Raw genomic sequence first — 17,830 nt, 5'->3', positions numbered from 1 at the left:
GTGCCAGACCCCGGGTCCAGTCCCCAGCCCTGAAAATCAAAAGAAGCACACGCACGTGCATATGCTTTCTGGAAATGAAAAACTTTAATTAAAAAAAGAAAAGATGGGAAGGCGGCAGTGAATCTAGGACTCGGGGAAGGGAAGTTTAGGGTTAGGCATGACTGCCTGGGATTGACGGGCCCATTCCCTCTTGCAGGTTTGCCAGGGCTGGGTTTATGTCCGATGTTCCAGCATGGTTCGGCTAAGCCAGTAAGTGGGCTATGGGGTGCCCACTGCCACCCCTGCTCTCCCCACGCTGTGCCCAGCGTGCCCGCTGACCAGTGGCTTGAAGGATAGATCCTGTCGACCTGAGAGCCTTCCTGCCCCAGGTTCTGGGCGTGCTTAACAAATATTACCTAATAGTTGAGCGATGAACAAGAAAAACATGAAGTATTTAAATTGTGATTGAAGAAGCTCCTCACAGCAGTCCCAGTACTCTGAGAGGCTGAGGCAGTGTAGGATCACAAATTCCAGCTTAGCTGGGCGCTTAGTGATTTGGTGAAACCCTGTCTTGAAGTGAAACCTGGAAAAGGGCTGGGGATGTAGCTCAGTGTGAAGGCCCTGGGTTCAGTCCCCAACACTGAAAGAAAGAGAATGTTTTGACTATTAAACTTTGAAATTCCCTGTCAGGGCCCCTTTACCAGGCCTGAGGTATTTGGTGGGGCCCTGTCTATGGTCAGAGGTAGATTCAGTAGCTGATGACATAACAGTCCTGAAAATCCCTTTCTGAAGAGGCCTGTGATATTTATGACTCAGTATCCAAAGTTGCCAAGCCGGTAAGTCTGTGATGGTTCTTTTCACAAAAGTATTTCTGAATCCATGTTTCAGAAACTTGCAGTATAGGACAGTGGTTAAGCTCAGCTCCCAGCCAGATTGCCTGGGTTTCAGTCATGACCCTTGCTTTTCATTAACTGTGTCATGTTGGGAAAATGATTTATCCTGCCAGTGCCTCAGCTACTTCCTCTGTAAAATGGAGGTATTAGTAGCATGAACCTTACAGAATTGTGGTGAGGGTTAAGTAACAAGGAAAAGCACACACAGTGTTTGACTTATTTTTTTTTACACAGGGTCTCACCATGTAGCCCATGTTGGACTCAAACTTGTGATCCTCTTGCCTCAGCTTCCAGAGTGCTGGGATTACCAACCTGAGCCACTCTGCCTGGCTGAGGGTTATGTTTGACACATTTTAAGTGCTCACCAAGTGTTGCTGTTTTAAATAGCAAATTCCTTTAATGTGTTCTTGGATATTTGTGGGTTTAGATTATTAATGTGATGGGGAAGAGGGCAGGATAAGCTTCAGGTTATGTGGTATTGAGCAGTAATCAAATGAAGGCTTAGCAGAAGAGGTAAGGGACCCAGAAATTATATGCCAGTAGCTATTTATACAGATTTCATAAAGTGTTATCAAGCACTTTCTATGTGTAGGGCCTCATGCCTTGCATGTTCTCAGCTGATAGAATCTTTAGGTAGAACTTTTGAGTTCAACTCCATTTTAGAGGGGACAGTTGAAGCTCAGAGAAGTTATGAAATTGCCTGAGCTCTTGAAGGTAGTGGGTCAGAAAAGCAGAATCCCAAAGATCCCATGTCTATTTCTAGAGTCAATGAACTGGAAAATGATTCAACTTAAAATCAACTCCATTTTAGAGGGGACAGTTGAAGCTCAGAGAAGTTATGAGATTGCCTGAGCTCTTGAAGGTAGTGGGTCAGAAAAGCAGAATCCCAAAGATCTCATGTCTATTTCTAGAGTCAATGAACTGGAAAATGATTCAACTTAAAATCTCCCTCTCCCAGACACAGACACACACACCAGATTTATTTGTAGGCTCTCAGGATATAGATTGGTGATCAGAATTTGTAAAAGTTTACATTGGAAGCTTGGGGGTTGTAGGTTGAAGTGGTGGGTTTGTCAGCTCTATGTGACTGTAACAAAATACCTGAGGTAATGAACTTAAAGGAGCAAAGGTTTACTTTGCCTGATGGTTTCAGAATTGCAGTCCATGGATGCTTGGCCCTGTGGTTTTGGGCCTGTGGCACCGCAGTTAATCCTAGAGGGAGAGTGTAGTGCAGGAAACCTGCTCACTTCATAGTGGCCAGGAAGCAAAGAGAGACAGGAAAGGCTGGGGTCTCAATATACCCTTCAAGGGCCCCAAATGACCTAACTTCCTCTTGCAAGACGCGCCCCTTAAAGCTACTCCCATCTCCCACTAGCACCATGAGCTGGAGACCACACCATCACCACATGGGCCTCTCGGCGACTGCCGAGATCCAAAGTACCACACATAGGATAAGGAGTATTCTCACCAGCAATTTACCTCCCCCTAGTGCTGGATTATTGTTTATTTTATCAAGCTAATTACTAGTGAGTGTTCCATTCCCAAGAGAGAATAGACCCCTTCTTTCACAATCAGGGCCCTTTTTAAAAATTAGTAATCAGGTTAACTCCAAAGGAACATGGCAACTTTTAGAATTTTTGGCTTTGATTCTTTTATATCACAAGAGTCAAAGTTGCTGAAAAATTTTTTGACTTAGATTTTTCTTTTTTTTCTTTGGGCTCTAAAACAGAGATGAGATACTATCTTTTGGGATGTTTGATCCTAGAATCAAGGTGTGGGTGAGTGTGGGCAAGTGTGTACCAGATGCTCGGGGCTGGGAGTGTCTCCCCATGGTGGTGTGCAAGGCCCTGGTTCCAACCCCAGCACCACAGAACAACATCCTTATCCTTAATTATTTAGAGGCTTATTTGGAACTTTGTTTGTATCGGTTGGAAAACCCATGGACAAATGATATTTTTCTCTAGGCAGTTGGGTAAAGGGATCAAAGAAGCATGAAGAAAAAAATGGGGTAGACGTCATCTAAAGATCATTTTGTGATTATATGTTTTTATAGTTTCACTGAGACACATTTGGCATGTAAGAAGCTGTCCATAACATATGTTGTTGAAGTTTGGGCCTATGAAAGGCCTTCCCGCCACAACATCCACAGAGAGGGAAAGGGAGAGGGTATTACCCCTATGAAATTATCACCACAAGCAGGGTAAAGAACACACACCCATCATACCTGCTCCTCATACTTCTTTGTAATCACTCCCTCCTACCCCTCTTTGGGATATCCTGCCCCACTTCCCCCCAAACCACTGGTCTGCTCTTGTCATTCTAAATTAGCTTGCATTTTATAGACTTTTATATGAATGGAAGCAGTATTGTGGGAGTTTTGGCTTTCTTTTAACAACAACAGCAGCACACTTTTAAGATTACTAAAGATCAGGGCTGAGGATGTAGCTCAGTGGCGTAAGTGCTTGCCTGGCAAGCCTGAGGTCAGGAGTTTGAGTCCCAGTACCAAAAAAAAAAAACAAAAAAAAAAAACCAAAAGGAAAAAAAAGATTACTAGAGATCAAACTCACATGTGTGCTATCACCAAGTTACCTCCCCAGCCATTTAAAAATATTTTCTAGTTTAAAATTGGGTCATGCTTAATTGCTCAGGGTAGCCTTAAACTTGCAGTCCTCCTGCGTTAGCCTCCTGAGTAGCTGGGAATAAAGGGGTACACCACAATGCCTGGCCAGAATAATTATTTTAAGATCTATCCATACTGCTCAGTCTGAGAGTAGCTCATTTCTCTTCATTGCTATGTAGTACTCCCCTGCACAGTTATACAACTTGTTTATAAGGAGGAATAGGTTATTGCCTACGATATTAATGCAGCCCACATGTTGTAGTCACAGAGAGGCAAAGGGTCAAAAAGAGGAAGTATCCAGCAAGGGGATTTAGCCAAAGTCGAGAGTGCCTTTTGGAAGTATGAGGAAGAGCAGCCTGCTGGCCTGAGATTCTGTGCCAACAGGCCTGGAAGTTTGCAGTTTGTTTTGAGCTGGCTCGCCTGAGGTGGCCTTTCTTTTGACATCTCTAATCTTCCAACTCTGAATTTATCATAACATTAGGAATTTCTGAAGAAAAAATGTATGGGATTCTATCTCATATGTTGCTCTATGCATCTTTCTGTATCATTGATGAACTTTTATTACCAGAGACGAAGAGATGTATTAGACACTTAATGTCTTAGTCTGTTTCATGTGGATATAAGAGAATACCAGAGCCTGGGAGGTTTTTTGAAGAATACAGGTTTATCTGTCTTGCAGTTCTGGAAGCTGGAGCCCTAGGAGCACAGTGCTGGTACCTGGTGAGGGTCTCCATGGTGCCTGGTGACATGGCGAAGGGGTCGAGTGCCAACTCAGGGTCTTTTTGTCTTACAGAGCCACAGATGCCATCATAGGAGCCCCATGTCACGACCTCACCTACTCCCTGTTCCTTCCCAGAGGCCCTGCCTCTACATACCATTACCACGGGATTCTGGGGCTTAAGTTCCGGATGCGTGGACACTGGGGACATAGTCTAGCTTTGGCCTTGGGACGCAACCGCAGAGGGTGAGGTCGCTGAGGTCGTCCTGGGCCAGTCTTTCCCCACTTGCATTCTTAGTCGCATCCCTGCCCTCTCCTCCTTCATTTGCTCCTTTTTCTCAGACCTGCAGCTTTAGCCCACTATCTTGTACAAGTGCCTCTCCCACCTCTCCCTTTCCCTCTCTGTGGATGTTGTGGCGGGAAGGCTCTAGTCCTCACCTGGTTTGTCTCCTTCCTCTTAAGCAAAATTTTTTGAGGAAAAAGGAGCCGAGAGTTGCTGTCTTTACTTCCTCCATGCCAGTGCCTGTTTGCAGCCGTCTGCCCTTTCTCTTGAGTGCGTGATGCTGCTGAGTGGCCCCTAATGGCCCAACCACCCACTCTTCCCCATGCTGCAGCTCTCCCGGCTTCCTCTTCCTTGTCCAGATACTTCTTTCAGTTCCTATGCACTCAGCCCTGACTGTTCCTCGAACTCTCTCCTTCCTCTGCTGCTTTTCCCTCTCCTCCTCCCTCTCTCCCTTCCTTTCTGTTCCTGTGGTGCTTGTGATCAAACACAGGGCCTTGTGCATGCAAGGCAAGAGCTCTACCACTGGGCCACATCCCCAGCCCCCTTGGCCTTCCTTTTTCTACCTTTTCTTTTTGGGTGGTCTTTTGTGTTCTCAACACTAGTGGGATTAATTGCTCAGGGTAGCCTATTTTGTGGCGCTAGGGATGGAACCCAGGGCCTTGTGCATGCCAGGCAAGCCCTGTACACCCAGGCCCTCAATATTCTAACTATGTGGTTGCAAGTAACCCCCCCCCAATTTTGTATTTCTACCCTATAGCAAAGTCAGCATTCCCCCAAATGTACTGCTTCTATTAAAGACCTTGCCATATATTCACCCAGCAAATGCTCTGCCACTGAGCTACACCCCCAGCCCATATGTCCCGTCAATGAGTCCTGAAGTTCTGATTATTCCATGATCCTGTCTCTTCTGCTCTACACGGTTCAGGGCTTTCTCAATTGGGTTATTGTAACAGCCCATTGTCAAGTGGAAAGGGATGTCTTTACCTCCACCTTATCCCTTACTTTAAACCAGTGGGTCACACACACTGGAGGCTTTGCACCCCACGTGCTGGGGGTGGAGTCCAGGGCCAGGCATGTGCACTGTGGGGCACCTCCTCAGCCTCCTCGTGTGATCTTTGACTTACACCTTTTCTGATTAAAAATGCAATAATGAGATTCCCATAGAAAAGTTCATATCTTTTAGCTGGTGATATAAGATTTTTAATGATAAGCTCCCCTACCTGTGCTTCCAGCTTTTGTATGTTGTTTACGTGTGCTTTGGTATACCACCACTTACTCGTCTTTCAAGACCCTTCCAAGTGTTTCTGATTCCACGGCATTCCACGGGTGGGAGGGTGGAGGCTCTGCCACACTCACTTCTGTGCCCTTGGGCTCAAAGGCGTGACATCCTTCCTTATCATAGAGGCACTCAGTGAATGCAGATTGAATAAAATAACAAATGTCATGTGACCCTTTAAAATGTTAAATGTGCCTTCAGTTCACTTGCTGTTTTGATTCTTTTGATAATCCCTGAGGACAGGACCGACCACGCTGAGCCCACTGGACAGCTGAGAACTTCAGGGTTAGAGAGTTAGAGCACTTCCTCCAGCCAGGGTCACATTCACCTGATTGCACATCCAGTATTATTTTCCCCTTGCATTTATAATTTTGAAAATGTCAGTGTACCAGGACAGAAGTATAGTTCAATTCACTGAAACACTTACTAACAACAAGTTACAGATATGTGTTACCTGACTGACCTCCGTCAGCTATTGTGCTCTTTGCTGTACCACTTGCTTGCAAAAGTTAGAGCCCGGATGCTGATGACCACAGGCTGCTGATCACTGAGTCATCACACATCCCCGGCTGCCATGGAACCTCAGACAGGCTCCCCTGGCTCAGAGGCTAAGCTGACACTCCAGGCAGCCCTGAGATCCTCAGAAGCTCATTATAATGATCAGAATACACCCACAAGCCTCTCCTCACCCCAGCACTCTGGGAGGCTGAGGAAGGGGGGACCCCGAGTTCTAGCCCAGCTGGGGCAACTTAGTGACTTAGGTAAACCCTGTCTAAAAAAAAAAGATGGAGCCGGGAGTGGTAGTGCACACCTGTAATCCCAGCGCTTGGGAGCCTGAGGCAGGAGGATTGCTGTGAGTTTGAGGACAGCAGAGGCTACAAAGTGAGATCATGTCCAGCCTGAACTGCATAGCGAGACCCTGTCTCAAAAAGACAAAAAAAAAAAAAAAAAAAAACAACACAAAAAAAACCCCAAAAAACCCAAAAAACAAAAAACAAAAACAAGATGGACGGGCTGGGATTGCAGCTCAAGTGTGAAGGTCCTGGATTTAGTGTCCAGTACCACAGGTATAACAGAATAAGGCAGAATTAAACACCAAAAACATATCCATGGCACCGTGATGGACCTGACTATGCCTAAATCTGCTCTTTGAAGCTCTGATGCCAGCCTGCGCACCACACTCCCTCATAATCCAGCTCTAGTAAGACCTAGGTCTCAGACCTGCTCAGGGGGAGGATGCCTCCAGAGCAGCGATGGCGAACCTTTTAGAGGTTTCAGTGGTAACAAACAGCCTGCTGTGGCACGTGTGGCATAGGTTCACCACTACTGCTTTAGAACATCAGCTCCTCTTCTCTAGTCATTGGTCATCGAATCAAATTTCCTGCAAGGTCAGAGAGCTGCTGGGTTATCTGCAAATGATACTGAGTAGGAAAAGAACCTGCAGATTCAGTTACACGGGATGGAAGCATATTAAGAAGAGTGAGAGTCCACGGATACCAGTTAAGGTTCTGTGGCAGGCTTTCTCAGTCTTCACACTGCTGGCCTTTTAAGCTGGGTAAGTCCTCTCTCCCCTCCCATCCCCTCCCCTCCCTTTCTGGTTTTTTTTTTGTTCGTTTGTTTTTTTGAGACAGGGTCTCACTGTATAGTTCAGGCTCCCCCTGAACTCACTATATAGCTCAGGCTGGCCTCAAACTTGTGGCAATCTTCCTGCCTCAGCCTCCTAGGTGCTGAGATTACATGCGTGCACCACCATGCCTGGCTTCTTCATTCTATCCTTTCCTCACCTCCTGTCCCGTCCTCCCTCCTTGCCACAGACTGGGGGTAGGATGGCTGTCCTGTGTCTCTGCAGGACACTTAGCAACATCTCTGGCTTTTGTCCTTAGATACCAATAGCAGCCCCTCCCCATCCACTTGTGACAGGTGTCTCCAGATGTTGCCAAATGTGTGTGTGTGTGTGTGTGTGTGTGTGTGTGTTGTGATAAAGGTATCCCCAGCTGAGAACCACTACTGTGTAGATTTAAAAGGGGACAGTTAGGAACAGGAAGGCAAACTTCCCCAAGTATGTGACAGGTGTGCCCATGTGGCTCTACATGGGCTAGGAGTGTCAGAGGAAGTAAGAATGGAGAGATGTGTATGCACACGTGTGTATGTGTGTGCATGGAAATAAAGTGTGTTAGTCAGCTTTCTGTTGCTGCAACAGCTTAAAGGAGGTCAGGTTTATTTTGGCTCCTGGGTTTGAGAGGTTTCAGTCTGTGGGCAGTTATCACATTGTTTTGGGCCTGTGACCGCACTGTGTGTCATGGAGGGCATGTGTAGTATAGGAAGTCTGTTCACCTCATGGCAGTCAGGAAGTGGTGGAGAGAAAGAGCAAGGGGCCAGGGTCCCAGTAACCCTTTCAAGGCCACATCCCAATGACCTAACTTCCTCCCACCAGGCCCCACCCCTTAAAGGTCCCACCAAGAGACTTTGTGCCAACAAGACTTTGACACATCGGCCTTTGAAGGATACATACTCCAGAGTATCAAACTCTAGGAGAGAGCCCTGGAAAAATTCTGGAGGAAGACGGAAGGTGGGGATGGAGTAGTGTCCTTCAGAACCCATGAGAGTAGGAGGCACAGGCCATGGGCTGGAACAGGTGGAACCTTGCGTGCACACCCGATGCATACATAGCTATTCATTCTACTGAGCTGAGTTCTGAAGAGGCGAATCACTTATTCCTTGGAAGATCAAACCTGGGGAGAGGCTGGGCTGTAAATCCTAGAGGGGAGGACTTTAATGCACTTAGAAATCAGGCCTGAAACACCCATAATGTTTGTCAGTCCACATTTTAGTGTTCTTAAGTAAGTATGCAGGGTGTGGGAGATGAAATATGGCAGGTATTTGATTTAAAAAGCCTGCACGGATTTAATGTCCTGATAAAATGTATTAAATCTTTTAAGGTTTTAATGAATCTAGTATGTGTTTCATAAATCAAGAACTCTGCTAGGCCGTCTCCTGGTTTAATAAGAGTAAACTAGGAAATTGCTCTGAGCAGAAGCAAAATATATTTATATCACATTGAAAAGTAATAGATTTTTTAAGCTGAGGGGGTCTTTCTGGGCCTTTTAAGCTGTTTGCTTATTACATTGCTCCAACTCCTTCAAATATTAAACCACAGGCAAACACGTGCTTAACCATATCAAGATGTGAACTAGCACAAAGGTAAATATTATTTGTAAGAGAGCTGAAAACAAAGCCAGTGTTTCCTTACCCTTAGACCTAGGACCAGGTTGATTTCTGCATTGAAACCTGGCTTTCTGTTTCTAGGTTTAAGGTGGTTGGTTAGAAATCGGTCTCCTCCTTGTTTTCTTCCTCCTCCTCTTTCTCTTCTTCCTTTTCTTGTTCTTCCTCTTCTTTTTAAGTAGTGCTGGGCATGGAACCCAAGGCCTCATGAGTGCTAAGCAAGGGCTCTACCAGTGACCTACATATCCAGGCTCAACAATCCTGGACTGCTATGAAATCTCCTGTCCTGAATTCCCTCAGTCCTCCATCCTCACCCTTTCCCGCATTTGCAGACCAAGATGGTGAGCATGGGTAGTGAATGCTCTGCTGCCATGGAAGGGCTCCTTAGGGTTGCTGGCTGAACTGCCCAGGGAAAGTATTCTGGAGTTTCCTCCACGGTTTCAGAGCCCAGGGTTGTAATGTTTGCTTATGGTCCTTCTCCTTCCTTCCATCCTGCCGCCCATGCTCAGTGGCGCAGGATGGGAAGGGGGTTTTGGGGATGTCACAGGTGGGTATTTCTGAGCAGGCTGGGGCTCCTTTGTGGATGGCCAAGGTTCTGGGTGAGCTGGTGCTTCAGGGAGCTGGGGGAGCTGGTGCCAGAGGAATGAAGGGGGGTGGGGCCTGGACACTCCTGCACAAAAGCTGGCAGGCTCGTGAGCTCCGCAGGGGAGGGAGCGGGCCCCATAAAGCCCAGTGTGGAGAAGCCTGTCCAACCTCATTAGCTGTCACGGGCAACAATACTGATCTGGCAATAAAGGCGATTCCAAACCTGTTGGTCATTAATCACCCGCCTGACAGTTGCGAATGGAAGTGGAAAAACCTCATCCCCCTCTCCCCTTCCCCTCCTCCCCTGGCCCGCTGGCGCTCGAGTTTAGAGTTACCTCTTGGTAGAGATGGAGTGCGCTGGTGCCTTCTCCCGGGGCTTTCAAGGGCCGCCTTCAGTGTGGATGGCCAGGGCCTGGCAGGTAGGGCTGCCGTGCACAGGTTGGAGGGAGGTGGCCTCCAGAAGGGGCCTTGGCCTTGGCGAGTGTGTGGAGTTTGGGAAGTTTCTTGTCAGGGCTCCAGCTTGTCTTTCCACACCTTCCCCCTCATTCCCTGGCACACCCTTCTCTCCCTCCTCCAGCCACTCACTAAGTGCCAGCACATTTCCCTTTATATCCCTTTCCCTCCACTTCCCACCCCCAGGTCCACTCCCGAATAAGCAGACTTCGCACTGGGAAATGTTTTCATCTCCACCCTTCTCCCTGAATGAAGGTCCAGTTTCTTTCCCAAGAGGGACTTGTATTCAGCCTCATCCCTCGCCATGGCCCTGGGCTAGTAGCCATCTGTGCTGTGTGCCAGGTGTGGGCGGAGGGGTGGCATAGGTGCCCCTGAAATCAGCTCACAGGAAGTACAGTGTGGCCGCTTGGGCCGTCTCTCTGGGACAGGTGGCGGGCTCAAGGGCATCTGCGGAATATCCTAGGAGGAGGACACATAGTTCTTCAGGGTCCTTGCAGGCTCTTCAAGGCGAGAGCCAAGTAACTGTTTAGAGATTGGAGATTCAACTTCTCGGGTTCCACAGGGTACAGAGGGAGGAGGGGTGTGAGGAATTAGCCAGGAATTTCTGAAACAGTAGCCCGGATGTAATTAACATACCTTTTGGCTCTTCTAATGGGTGGGCATGAGAGTGCATGGAGAATACTAACAGCTGGGGAAGGGAGAAATGAGTATCCAGGTGGTCTCAAAGCATTCCCTACTTTCCCCAGACTTTTTTTATTTTGGTACTGGGAATTGAACTCAGGACCTTGTGCCTGTCAGGCAGGCGCTGTGCCTGAGCTGAGCTAAATCTCCAGCTCCCCAGACTTTTTTGGATCCTGTGGGTTCAGATTAACCCTGACCTTGGCCACCGCCGTTGGAGCTGTCTGCTCTCTCCATGGCTTCTCTGACCTCTTGCTACTCATTATAGCAATAGGCAGAAGACAGAAGCATCTGTCCACACTCAATTCAGCCAGACTACTGTGACAAAGACAGATCCCCGTGACTAACTAATAGGGACAAAATAGAGAAGAAGGATAGGCCCAATTATGGTATTTAGGCCTATTCTCCAATTTCTTGCACACTCCTTTTCTCTAGCCTCCTAACCCTAGCTACACATTCCAATCACTCGGATTACTTCTAAGATACAGTGATGCCTGGGCCACATTCCTTGATATTCTGATAAAGTTGGCCTGGGGTGAAGCTACCACATGCAGATATTTTTACCTTGCTGTGCTGGGGACTGAACCAAGTGCATGCCAGGCAACTGCTTGTCACTGAGCTGCATCTTCAGTCCGTGCATCATATTTTTATTTTTATTTTTATTTTTTGGTTTTTCTCCGGTACCAGGAACCGAACTCACGACGTTGCGCTTGCCAGGCAGGCGCTTTGCTGCTGAGCTAAATCCCCAGCCCCATCCATGCATCATATTTTTAAACACCTCCTGTCAGGTCACACTGTGGTGTCCTACCTTACCTGGAGTTCCCTCTCTTTGTTCTCTGCCTAGTAACTAAACAGTTGATGCCATCTGTATCAAGTGCCATTACCCACAGAGTGTTTGGCTCCATTAAAATGTGAGAAGAAACAAAAGGTGTGATTCTTAGCCGGGGAAATCATACACACACACACACACACACACACACACACACACACACACACAGTGCTTTTACCTAAAGACTAAATGGTCTGCTACAGAATACAGGTGGCACAGGAGCGAAGTCTAGGAAAGTTGTGTGGTAGAAGGGCTGAGCATGGCTGGAAATGGCCAGGTGCATAAGAGTGAGGCTGTGGGTGAGGGGTGGAAGGGTAGAGGATTATAGGCAAATGGGCAGTGTGAGCAAGGGAGAGAGGATGGAATGACAGAGGCAGTGCTGGGAGGAGTAGAAGACAGGATGGTTTAGATAGAAGGCTTGAAGTCGGGCATGGTGGTGCACGTCTGTAATCCCAGCTCCCTGTGAGGCAGGAAGATCACACATTTGAGCCCAGCCTTGGCAACTTAGCAGCTCAGCAAGACCTGCTCTGAAAGGAGGATGGTGCTGGGCTTGTAACCCAGTGTGAAAGCCCTGTGTTCAACCGGCAGTACAAAAATTAAAAGAGAAAGGCTCAGTGCTCGCTCTTTCTCCTTCATCCTGCATGAATCCCTCCCAGCATCCTATAGCGTTACTATGAGTTCCACGAGTCAAGTGTGGGGCACCGTGCGGATACTCACACATTTGTTTCTAGGTCGCTCCATCCACTTTGTAAGCAACTGGAAGACGGGATATATACTGTGCGAGTTGGGACTTGTCACTCAGCACAGGGCAACGCAAATTAATTAATTCAGTCCAATCCAAGCCAATTCAAGCCAACATATATTTAGTGAGTGCTGGCTATGTGCCACTTCTAGGCTTTTGGAATTCAACTAAATAGACAAAGATCCTGGTCTTTTGGAGCTTAGATTCTCACAGGTAGATACAGATAATAATATATAGATGAGTTATATACTATGGTGGAAGGTGATCAGGCACTTGGAGAAAAGAAAAAGACAAGCAGGGTAATGGGGATCAGGGCTGTGTGTGTAGTTAGGGTGTGCATGTGTCAGTTTTACAGACACAAACCAACTTAGGCAACTATGTGAAAGAAGATCTTCAGAGTGCTGACATTTAAAGGCTGCACCTTCCTTCTCCTCTTCCTCTCCCTCCTCTTCCTCCCCTCCCCTCCCCTCTTCCTTTTTCTCCTCTTCTCCTTTTTCTTCTTCTCAGACAGAATCTCTCCATGTATTTCAGGCTTTTCTTGAACTCATTTTGTAGACCCAGCTGGCCTCGAACTTGTGGCGATGCTCTTGCCTCAGCCTTCCGAGTGTTGGGATTACAGGCATATGCCAACACGTCTGCTGGCACATTTTACGTATGTTGCTCATTAAAAGATTAATTAGAAGAGACACATTGTTTAGATTTTTGAACTAATTTAATAAGACTGATAACTCATCTTATCTTCCAGAAGGATTTCAAGAGAGTGTCCCCTTCTTCCTAGCAACAAACACATACAGATCTGACATTTTGGCATGGGGGTGCAGCGGAGCGGTAGAGTACTTGCCTAGAATGTGTGCTGCTTGGGTTCTGTCCCCAGCACTGAAAAGACAAAACTTTCTCATTGTCAGTAGAGTATGTGATCAGCTTTTAAAGATGGTTTTCAAAAAGTTCTGAAGAGCTTTGAGCAAGGCAACATGGAACAAACATACAAGGTCTAACTGACAAATATGATGAATGCTTAAATTTTAAAAAGATTATTGTAATAAAAGGCATATCTCCCTCAAAATATTCTCCCTCATGACCACTTTCTGGAGCAGTTCTGGAGTCCTCTTTCATGAGCATCTTTAGTTGTCCTGTCATGGCCGCCTTGATACCTGGAATTGATTCAAGACATTTATCCTTTATGGTCATTTTGACTTTGCAGAAGAGCCAGAAGTCATATGGTGCCATATCTGGCCAATGAGGTGGACGAGGACACACCGTATTGTTTTTATGAGCCTGCCTTTGCTTTGGATGGCCTTGAAGAGCAGCATTCATCATATTTTGGCCACACTTTGTAAAGACACTCATGAAAGAGTGCATTGGGAAGAGGAATTCCAGACCTACTTGCTTTAGAAAGTAGCAAGAAAGACAGTTATGTGTGCTCAAAGTGAGAAGTATTTTGAGGGGGACTAATGGTACTGTGTCTTTTACTGTGATACATTTTAAAAAAGTTAAACATCCACTGTATAATTTGCTCACACCTCTGATGTCCTTCCAAAATAATTTTAGATGAGACAATATTTATTTGGCTATCTAAGCCCTGCTGTGTTTGCCTAAATGCTATTCTATGAGAGGCTCTCTCCTGTGTTCCCCCTAGTCCCAAGCAACAGGACTGGCACCCAGTCTACCCAGGAAGAACTTGGGGAATGGAATGAAGCCTTGGGTACATGGGCCTGTGCTTATTTGCAAGCCAGTGTTAAAAACACCATTTGAAAACAAAAAACAAAAAACAAAAAAAACTATTTGAATTTCCAGATGCAGCTAATTCAGGGGAGGCAAATTATTCTTATTTCCTGGCGAGAAGTGAGACCTAAATATTTAAAAGAAGATTTTTTGTTTGTTTGTTTAACCTTCCTCTCCTACAGAGCAAAGGTAACCACTTTTCTGTGAGCTTCTGTGGGTGATGTAAACGAATGAGCAGCTGGGGGAGAGCACCTTGTCATGGGGTAAGTACATTACTGGGTTGCTTCTGTGGGTGCCACTCCCTGGAAGAAGATTCAAAAGAAACAGAGAGCTCCAGCTTTGCCCTCATGTTGCTCCCAGTCTGGCCAGGAAAATAGAATAAGGGCAACAGCAGGCTACTTCTACACACATGCTGCTGGCTGACCCATGGAAGGGGGTGTCCTTACTTCTAGATGTTTGAGTATCTTTAGAAATATCTTCCGTAACATCCCTTATCTAACTTCATTTAATTGTTGCAGTCACTCTCTGGGATGAAATCATGAAGTATCACAGTGATTCTTTCCCTGCCCTGCCTACACCTGGAGAGGACTTTAGAGATCTACTATTCTATATAATCCCTTCATTCTGCAAGGAAGAACACTAGCATACTAGGTGGAGCAGCTGTAACTGGACCTCGGGGCTCTTACTTCTAGTGCACTCCCTTTCCTGTCCTCTCAGAGTAGGGCAGGGTTATAGGATGAGGTCACAGGAGTGTTAGATGAGGCCAGGGAAAGCGGAATTTGGTAGAGGTAGATAGAGGACACACTCACGAGCGGAGTGTGGGTACTCAAAGGAATGAGGCACCAAAAATGGAATTTAGAAGGGGGAGAAAGAATAGGTGCCAAGTGGGGTGAGCCCCTAATGGAGTGTGGCCAGGGCCTGAGGTGTGGGCAGGGAAGGGGAAGAATCGCTGGATCGTGGAGAGGGTCTGGTGGGCTGGGTCACGGCAGGGACGTCCCTTTGCCTAGCGTCACAAGAACAGCCGTTGGCCATTCATTAATACTTTCTGAGGCACAGACATGGGATACAGAGGCTGAAGCAGAGCAGTCAAGGGGTGAGGAAGACCTAGCTGGGTAAAGGTGGCCCCGGGGTCAGTACCAGGCCTCCACAATGACTGAATTCCTCAGTGTGGGGTTTCAACCACTGGACTGAAACAAAGATCTGAGGCTGGGACGCTGTTGTCTGCTCTGCTTGTGAATTGAACCCTCTGCCAAGGACTGAGGCCTCCCACAGGCCTTTTCTTTTCTCTTTGCAGTCCTGGGAATAGAATACAGAACCTCATATATGTTAGGCAGGTGCTATATCTGTGAGCTACAGTCCAGCCCCAAAACACGAAGCCCAACATTGTGGGCTAGACTCTTCCTCTTTTCTTCTTTTTTGGAGACTGTCTTGCATGGTTTCCCAAGGTGCTCTTAAATTCCTAGGCTCAAGCGATCCTCCTGCCTCAGCCTCTCAAATAGCCGAGACTACAGGTGAGTGCCTGTGTGCCTGGGGCCATTTCTCAATGTGCTGATATAGTGAGCACCTACCAGGAGGCTGTCAAATGCCTGGTCCCCGGACCAGGCCTGCCTTTCTGTGTGGCTTCTTGGTCAGGGCGTCTAGGGTAGTGCCTCTTACATTTTGTAATTAGTGTATTACAAAATGGTGCATTTGTAATTAGTAGTTAGTTATACAGAAGAGTGGGTGTCATTTCAGCAAATGTGTGCATATATATCACACGCTTCAATCACTGCCCTTCCCTGTTACCCCACTTGGCCTTTTATCCCTTTCTTGCATCCCCTCCTTTTTCTGTAATTCACGTCATCTCTTTTTTTTATTTTAAAAATAAAAGGAGGAAAACATTAACAGACAGACAACCTTTTACAAAATAGCAACAGAACAGTACAGACAATACAGAGTTACAAACAAAATTTTATTCATTTATTTAGGCTTTTTTGAGACAGGTTCTTGCTATGTAGTTCAGGCAGGCCTGGAACTCACTATGTAGCCCAGGTTACTCAAACTCACAGTGATCTTCCTGCCTCAGCCTCCTGAGTGCTGGGATTACAGACATGCAATACCACACCTGGCTTCTTTTCCATTTTTTATTTTAAATTTTTTTCTAGATTCATCCTATGAGAGAAAACGGTATTAGACTTCTTGAGTCTGGCTTATTTCACTTAACGTGATGACCTCCAGTTCTGCTCATTTACCTGTAAATGACAGTTCATCTTGATGGCTGAGTAATATTCTGTTGTGTATATACGCTGTTTTTTCTTTCTTCCTCCATCAATTGATGGATGTCGAGGCTCATCCCATATCTTGGCTGTTGTGAATTGTGCTGCCAGATCCTGGAGTAGGTAGGTATCCCTGCAGTACACAGACTTGAATTCTGGGACTACAACAGGGCATGACAGAGCTGGATCAGGTGGGAGCTCTATTTGTAGTTTGTTGAGGAATCTCCATACTAGTTTCCATGATAGCTCTTCTAATTTACACCCCCAACAGTGGGAGGGCCCCACGTCTAATCCTTGACAGCATTTATTATTTTTTGTATTCTTGATGAGAGCCCAGTGTGGTTTTGATTTGCATTTCCTGATGTAGAGCAGTGTGCACGCCATGTCTCAGGGCTCTTGTTACAGTGCAGGTCTGAGTCACAGGCCTGGGGTGGGGTCCAGGGCTGTGCATGCTAACAGTTCCCAGATGATGCTCATGTGGCCGCTGTTAGGACTGTACTTTGAGGCACAGGTCTTTTCATGGGTAGTGAGTGGGCATTAATTTTTCCCAAGCCCTTTTTGGGTAATGGCTTTCCCAGGGCTTCCATCCAAACCTTCCTGTCTTCAGAGCCCTTCAGAGATCTCGTGACTCTGCGTGTTTCCATCCTGCCCTGTGGCCCTCAGCATTCAAAGTCTAGGCTGCCTGCGTGTGTCTGTTTGCTGTTTCCCCCACTAGATGGCCGGCTACCCACACACCACTCACTTCCCGTCCTTGTAAGGCCCAGTGGTGAGGTTATGGGTGGGACCTGGACTCGCTCTGCCTTCTAGAGCCAACCTCTCCGCTGCTAGGCTCTTTGCCACCCCGCTCCATTGGCCTGGAGCATCCCGGCCCAGCCAGCCCCTCTGTCACTATTGCCTGGGCTGCTATTTCCAGAACAATGGGATGGATTCTGTTCACCTCCTAAGAAAGCGTTGAGTTCCGGAATCAGGGTGACATAGTTCTGTCTTGGCAGGGGAGGAACCGCCCAGCGAGGCCAGCCAAGGCGCCATTGATCTGAGTCCAGTGAAAAAGTGGCTTCTCAGGAGTCCTGGATCCTGGCCACCTCTAGACAACTTCTTCTTTCAACTTCCTTTCATGTGTTTTAACTTTGCAAATGTGCCAGTTCCAGGCTGGCCTCTGAGGGGCGGGGGAGGCTGTGGGGAATGCCCCACACTGGGCCCCCAGGGGTTTCGTCCAGTCAGAGGCCTCTCTGCTGGGGACACACTGTGAGCGCAGGTGGACAGATTTGGTCCCATGGCCCTCATGCCAGCCCGCATAGGCGACAACCCAGCTGTCCACGCTGCTGTAGAGTGCACTGCCCAGGGCAAACTCACACTGGGACTTCTCACCCCTCTCCTCAGCCCTATACCTCTCTATTTTTCCTCTTTCTTTCCTACACACACACACACACACACACACACACACACACACACCTTAACCTTGACCCCTCTTCCCTTGCCACGCTATTTGCAGATGACGGTGCGGAGTTGTGTCCGGCCTCATTAAATGTCAGGATTAACAATACGGCACTTGGCAATCAAGGCCGCTCCCTGGCT

At 47.1% G+C, this 17,830-nt stretch overlaps 1 protein-coding gene across 1 annotated transcript in view; it reads left to right on the top strand.

The window, feature by feature from the left end:
* The window catches only part of LOC106150057, a 31,540-nt gene that overhangs the window by 1,562 nt on the left and 12,148 nt on the right, over window positions 1-17,830 (top strand). The window contains exon 3 of the mRNA XM_013521491.1: window positions 197-249. Within this exon, the coding sequence (XP_013376945.1) occupies window positions 197-249 (53 nt within the window). The remainder of the gene's footprint in view (window positions 1-196; window positions 250-17,830) is intronic.

The sequence above is a fragment of the Chinchilla lanigera genome, unplaced genomic scaffold (assembly GCF_000276665.1).
Source record: "Chinchilla lanigera isolate Chin_1 unplaced genomic scaffold, ChiLan1.0 scaffold00062, whole genome shotgun sequence".
Classification (NCBI taxonomy): Eukaryota; Metazoa; Chordata; class Mammalia; order Rodentia; family Chinchillidae; genus Chinchilla; species Chinchilla lanigera.
This window is presented reverse-complemented; position numbering and strand designations above follow the sequence as displayed.